Here is a 6,804-nt window from a genome sequence, read left to right on the forward strand (position 1 = left end):
TAATGAAACTCAATGCGATGCCTACAACTCTACAAGTGATTATTTAAATATTTAATGTATGAGTGTGTGTTGGTGGAATCATTTTCAAATCACAAACATAGTTGGTTACTGAATGTTTGAAATGGTGATTAACTGATTATCATTTGTTGATACGAACTAGAATTATCTTTGTTGAATGTTGATACGAACCAGAACTAGAGGGACGACCATTACAAATTAAATAACTTGGACGTGATTCCATCTAATGTTCATGTTCAAAATACAATGCAAGTCTCTTTTCGACATAAGAGACATACACCAACAACTTCTATTAAAACAAGATTACTTAACAAAAAATATAGTAATCCAAATCATTAAAACTTACGTAAACTTTCATGCATATACATATTCTGTAGACTTACTAAAAACCATTCCGCCTTCTTCGAATGCGGTTTATTAGTGGAACCAAATTATTAAAGTTGATGTAAGTAATGGGTATCAGGATAACGCGTTTAATTTATATTGTTTAATGCTTAGTTTAAACTGGAAACCTGATGGTTTTACTTACCCGTCTGTACTTAAAGCTTGTGGGGAGATTCAGTGTGTCTAGCGTGGGGTTTTGGTCCATAGTGTTGTTTGTAGAAGTGGGTATGAGTCGAATGTGTTTGTTTGTAATGCTTTAGTGGCCATGTATGCTCGGTGTGGCGAGCTTGATGAGGCGGTAAAAGTGTTTGATGAAGTGTCTCAAAGAGGGATTAGTGATGTCGTGTTGTGGAACTCTATTATGAGTGCTTTTGTGAGGAGTGGGGAGGTGGGTAAAGCGTTGAATATGTTTGGTGGGATGAATTCGAGGGTTGTGGGGTTGAGGGCAGATGTGGCGAGTCTTGTTAATATTCTTCTGGCTTGTGCTTCTGTCGGGGCATTAATGCAAGGAAAGCAAGTGCATGGGTATGCTGTTCGGAGCTGTTTGTTTAAAGATGTGTTTGTTTGTAATGCTTTGGTGGCCATGTATGCTCGGTGTGGCGAGCTTGATGAGGCGGTAAAAGTGTTTGATGAAGTGTCTCAAAGAGGGGTTAGTGATGTCGTGTCGTGGAACTCTATTGTGGGTGCTTTTGTGAGGAGAAATCTGCGTAGTATGTCGTTTGCTTCGTTGTTAAATTCCTCTGTCGATAGATTTTTCAAAATTCCTTAGCCTGTTTTTCTATTTGAGAGTCCCACAATATAAAAAAAAAAATCCAATTAAACTTCGTCTTCTTCACTAAAAAAAGAGAAATTACACCATCAATTGATCACAACTAAAAAACGAATTGAATAAATTATGCCATCGATTCATTACAACAAATTGTATGGGAATATTAGAAATTTAATGGGTTATTGGATTGCATTACATGACACTAGCAACGTTATGCCATGCTGCTAGTTGCTACACACAATTGGTGTTCTTTGCTTCATTGTAATGGTGTTTAGGCCATTAGGTATACTCACGAGTCACAACTCACAACAGCTGTTTCTAAAAAGGGAAAAAGCCATAATGACGCCAAAAACCACAGAAAATTCTTTTGTGGCTATATATTGAGCAATCAAATCTTTCATTAGATTTTTGATTCCCCTGTAGTTCCGCTTCTTGCTCCAAAAATGAAGAAAGACTTGTAGGGAATAGCAGGTTGGGTTTGTCCAACCAAGAAAGACATAGGATGCACCCTTTCGAACCATGTCTCTTGGAGAAGCGCTTTTTTAGCTACCCTCGAGATATGGTTTGAGCCCTGGTGCTGAACTCATTTAGAGATGAGGTAGACTTCAAAACTACGAGAACGAACAGAATAACAAAAGTAAGGAGATAAAAGGATAACTGATTGCCTAAAGGTTGCTCAATCATATAAGTTGAAGACTAGTACATTGTTAGAAAGGAAATATATTCCTTTCATCTGTGTAAAGCAACTTTTGATAAATTAAAGTAGTATATCAAAAGCATTGTGGCTTATCTGCAGCACAAATGCATAATATAAAACACTTTAGGGACAGAAAATTGGTTTGGTCACTCTCCCAGTACTAAAATCACACCTTCCACACAAAAAAAAAACATGTTTCATAAAAGAATGAATGCGAGTAATGGTAAACCATCGTGTCATCAGATTTATTAGTTTAGGAGAATTGCAGTAAGTTGATCACAATGCAAAAGCATCATATAAAATAAGAATCTGGAATTTAAATCTATAGAACAAAAACCATAAGCAGTAAACAGACGTTAATCAAGAATTCGGGGATCAAATATAGGGTTAAACCAGTCTTTAATGTAAAACTAGCTAATAATAAAATGAGTACTCATAGAGACACTTACAACACTCTTGAAAAAGAATGGGAAAAGTGTGTTCGTAGTTGTAGCATTCGCTCTAGTAAAGGCTAACATATCTGTATCTTGCTCTCAAAGTTCGGTTAGAACCCCGACTAGAACCAGTTATTAGAAACGAGAGACAAGAAAACATCTAAAAGTGTGTGTGGAAGCAATAATCTCTTTTTTTCCCGCTAATGATGGAAGCAATATTCTCTGTCAAGTCCTTTATTGAAACAACATTCAGTCTAAATTGATGCCATTAACTCGGTGAAATTTATAGCTAGAAATATTAGGTCTTTGGACTAGCAGTTGAATGGTAAAGTCGAGGTGACGAGGTTCGAGTCCAAATTCAGGACTGGAGTTATTGAGGCCGGGTTGGATATTTTGAGACACTGGTCTAATTGACCTAGTAATCTGAAGTAATTTTCAAATAGTTGTCGTCTTTCCGAATAAAGTGTCATTCATGTAGCTCACCTTTGTAGGTGCATCCAAGGGTTTTAGTAGTTAGGCAGACCTTTACCCATCCACCAAACCCACAATGTATAAGTCAGTATAGTAATAAACCTTGCATATACTATTTTAGATTAGCAAATTGTGGAAGTCAGGCTTGTTAGCGCGTAGGGTACTGGAAAAGGAAATCATGCTTATTCTATTGTTTAAGTTACAATTTATCGGGTTTTTTTTAATGAAGGGGTTAGGATGTGAATGGTGTGTTTGGCCCTTATCAAATGTTTAGTGTACTTTGTTTGTATTCACCCACTTTCGATGTTGGGGGAGCAGATTGCCAGTGCAGTTTTTAATGACATTAGGATTTGGTTAATGTTAGGGTGTGCAAAACTGTGGATGCTGCTTGTATGGGAGTTAGTGGTTCTCTACTTTTGCCAGCTTGCATTTTATATCCTATGTTAGCTTAAGTGGCCTGATCTTGTCTAATTGCTATGTACTTATATATTGTAGATATTTTTTAATATTGTCTTACCATTGCAGTAAGTGTCCTCACATCACATCATAAATAATTGTGGTCAAGTTTTGATATCAGTTGCATATTGCCAATGAGGCAATGAACCTAGGCGTGCATATATTCACTTTAAGCTTTTATATGTACGTACATGCTCAAAAAATATGTAAGCTTTTCCCAAAAAATATTTTTGTTAATTCCAAGAAGAAAAAGGATGAAAAAGATATCTCATGTCTATCTATCGTGAAGCATCATCAATTTGTACATTTTGTGAATAAATTTGTTATGAATAGCTGTTTTGGTAACTAATTAACATATTAGTATAATTAATCTGAACATGTTTCTTTTATGTAGAGAGTTATTTTGATATTTAGTTGTTACTTATTATTACACTATATGAGTTTGTGTAGAATGATGAGAACTACACGTGAGCGTAGGGCAGTTGCGACTTTGGTGGTTGTTATTATTGCTCAAGCTGTGATGGCATACTACGATTGGTGGTATAGGAGATATATGACTAGGCATAGGGTTGTTAGAGCTATACCTACACCCATACCTAGGGCACCGCGTAGAAATATGGATATGCAACGGAGTGTTGTGTTGAGGAGGTTTTACATGGATAGTGACCACTATTGTCATAACATGTTGAGGATGAATAGAGAAATGTTTTGTCGCTTCTGCCTCCATTTGCACGGACTTGGTCTTAATGACAGCCGGTATCTGTCAGTCGAGGAGCAAGTCGCGTATTTTTTGTGTACAATCGGGCATGACATGCAACAACAAAATATTGAGTTGCAATTCTTCCGCTCATGTGAAACAGTTCATTGTTATTTCCATGTGGTATTGCAAATGGTTTTGAGGTTATATAGAGAAGTGGTCAATAATGCTACCGCTGCAAACTCTCCTCAGCAGTGCTCGGAAACAAAAGAATGGCATCAGTATTTTCAGGTTAGAGAGATATCCATCCTATTAAACTTTTGACTTATAAAATTGTCGTTAACAAACGTTTTTGGTTTTAGGACGTTGTGGGTGCTATTGATGGTACTCACATTGCTACCAAAGTAGATGTGGAAGACCAGGGTAGATATCATAATAGGAAGGGTGTCGTCAGCCAAAATGTGTTGGTTGCTTGTACGTTTGACATGAAGTTTACTTATGTACTTACTGGATGGGAGGGTTCTACCCATGATGGTCGAGTCTTGAGGAGTGTCGTATCTCGCCCTGGGCACAAACTTACTTTACCCACTGGTATGTCAAGGTTTATAATTATAATCTATCTTAGCACCTGAAAATGTCATATAGTAAACTTAACATGACACCGTCCCAGGATCGAAGTACTATATTGCGGATGTTGGTTTCGCATTAGTCCCGGGATTCCTCACACCCTTTCGTGGCACACGATATCATCTCCGTGACATAGGCACAGAGGATGCTCAAGATTACAAAGAGTTGTATAATTTTAGGCATTCGTCATTGCGTATGGCTGTTGAGAGAACAATCGGGTTGTTGAAGAAACGATCTGCATGTCTTAGGCATGCTCCTCATTATGATACGAGTGTACACACGAAAGTAATCCTTGCATGTTGTGCTATCCATAACTTCTTGAGGGAGGAAAACCCAGATAGTATGTTAACCGACGAAGAATCGAGCTCGGATGAAGAAAATGGGGATGCGGGCATTAATAAGGATGACACTAATAGTAATGAAGACCAACAAGTTCAAATTGATATGGTACCTACCCATGATTAGACAAATTGGAGAGATGCTTTGGCTTTAATGATGTGGCAAGATACCATGGGACCACATTAAATATGTGATAGTGTTTTAATTATATTTTATAATGGTTCACGTTGTCTTTTTAATGTGAATTTTTATTAGTGAATTGGTGCTTGTATTAATTATGGTTTGTACTGGATAAAATTGAATGGTTATCTATGATTTTGTTTAATGAATATTTATTAGAGGTTGTTAATTATTAATGAATGTGATATTACTTTTTTTTTTTATTTATTTGTTTGTATTTTAATGATACTTCCAACAGTTATGGATAGGCAAGGTCATAACTCATCCAAGGGTAAGCATGTGGTGACTGAGTGTGAGGTGACCAAACCACCTGTCACGAGGCAGAAGCAAGTCCGCTGGTATCCCTCGATGGATGAGATCTTAATTGAGGTCTTGTTAGAAAAGACTCTAAATGGTTTAGGTAAGAAGTCGGACAATGGGTGGAAGCCCGAGACTTTAAAAGAGGTTGCTGAGGCTGTGAATCAACGATTGAATATGTCAATCGGGAGTGAGAATGTACGTTCTCAGCTGAAAACAATGAAAAAAAAATTACCTCGCTACCAAGGCGGTTCTCGAGGCTAGTGGTTTTAGTTTTTCGTACAACCAACAAACCAAAGGTATATATATATGCTTATCATGTGGCATGGGAAGAGTATTGTAAGATAATATATTTTACTATCTTGTAACTCTAAATTACTACGTATTATTATTATATCTTGTAAGCAATTGCTTATTGTTATAGGCCCATCCTACAGCAAGGCCCCTACGAAAGAAGATGTTTCCTCATTTTGAGGAGCTTGTGTCGTATTTGGGAGTGATGTGGCAACTGAGGAAGGGGGCAATGCTAGACACGACAATGAGGAAGTAGTGATTCTAGATGAAGAAGTTGGAGATGAAGGGGCAGATAATATAGAAGAAGAGTCAAGTCAGCCTCCAAGTCCACATCCTAATGCAAATGATGTTGATAGTTCTCAAGGTGGTGAAAGCTTTGTAGCTAGCTGGTTGTACCTCACAAGCTGGGAGTCGTCACATTACTACCCCTCCTTTAGTGAAGCGCAAGAGGTATCGTCTTGGTCTTGAGGCCATGCCTCCACCCCCAAATTTCAAGGAGCTGATAGAGGCAGTGCGTCAACTAACTAGTGCCTTCAATCCTGTTGAGCCTACCACCTTGTTAGTTGATGCTTTAGAAGCACTTCCTAACATGGAACCTGATATCATGTTGAGGGCCTTTGATTTGTTGGGAGAGAATGAGCAGTTGCTGAAGGTCTTTTTGGGGATCAATAATCCTCAGTTTCAATATGTATGGCTTATGAGAAAGCTTCAGCAGTAAGGGAACTAGATCGAGCAGTCGAATGTAGGACTTGAACTTGTGTCTTTTGGATATTAGTGTATGAGTCTTTGAATTAGAGCTTGGTATATGTATGAATGTATGTGGCTTTTGGATACTAGAACTTGGTATTTTATTCGTTCTATTTAGTAAAATTATTTAATAGAATGTTGTTATACATGTGTATTTGTTTTAATGTTTAAATTCAATTATTATATGCTTTTGTGTGTGTGCAGGCTGTGTGAGTGTCTGTGGTGGTCTCTGTGTGTGCAGGCTGTGTGAGTGTAGGTGAGTGCTCATTGTGTGAGTGGCCTGTGTGTGTGTGCTGCTGGTGTGTGTGTGTGTGAGTGTGCGTGTGTGTGTGCTGTTGGTGTGTGTGTGCGCGCGTGTGTGTGTGCTGCTGGTGTTCTAGAGTTCTTTAAGAAG

At 37.9% G+C, this 6,804-nt stretch overlaps 2 protein-coding genes across 2 annotated transcripts; both read left to right on the plus strand.

Annotated features, from left to right (window-relative positions):
* Window positions 1-667: 667 nt before the first annotated feature.
* Window positions 668-1,171, plus strand: LOC147489600 (pentatricopeptide repeat-containing protein At5g16860-like). Its single transcript, XM_086574688.1, has one exon. The coding sequence runs from the start codon at window positions 668-670 to the stop codon at window positions 1,169-1,171; it is 504 nt and encodes a 167-aa protein (XP_086430814.1).
* A 2,512-nt stretch (window positions 1,172-3,683) lies between these two features.
* Window positions 3,684-5,018, plus strand: LOC147489601 (uncharacterized). The gene is made up of 3 exons (XM_086574689.1): window positions 3,684-4,217; window positions 4,289-4,517; window positions 4,597-5,018. Exons 1-3 carry the CDS (start codon window positions 3,684-3,686, stop codon window positions 5,016-5,018), a joined length of 1,185 nt encoding a protein of 394 aa, XP_086430815.1.
* Window positions 5,019-6,804: the final 1,786 nt, after the last annotated feature.

Source organism: Coptis chinensis, chromosome 7 (assembly GCF_015680905.1).
Source record: "Coptis chinensis isolate HL-2020 chromosome 7, ASM1568090v1, whole genome shotgun sequence".
Lineage (NCBI taxonomy): Eukaryota > Viridiplantae > Streptophyta > Magnoliopsida > Ranunculales > Ranunculaceae > Coptis > Coptis chinensis.

What these genes read in the sequence shown, in the direction of transcription:
- LOC147489601 (XM_086574689.1), top strand. Translation starts at nt 3,684, where the DNA reads ATGAGAACTACACGTGAGCGTAGGGCAGTTGCGACTTTGGTGGTTGTT. An exon ending in AATGGCATCAGTATTTTCAG is followed by an intron (nt 4,218 to 4,288) that starts GTTAGAGAGATA and finishes TTTTGGTTTTAG; the next exon opens with GACGTTGTGGGTGCTATTGA. An exon ending in CAAACTTACTTTACCCACTG is followed by an intron (nt 4,518 to 4,596) that starts GTATGTCAAGGT and finishes ACACCGTCCCAG; the next exon opens with GATCGAAGTACTATATTGCG.
- LOC147489600 (XM_086574688.1), top strand. Translation starts at nt 668, where the DNA reads ATGTATGCTCGGTGTGGCGAGCTTGATGAGGCGGTAAAAGTGTTTGAT.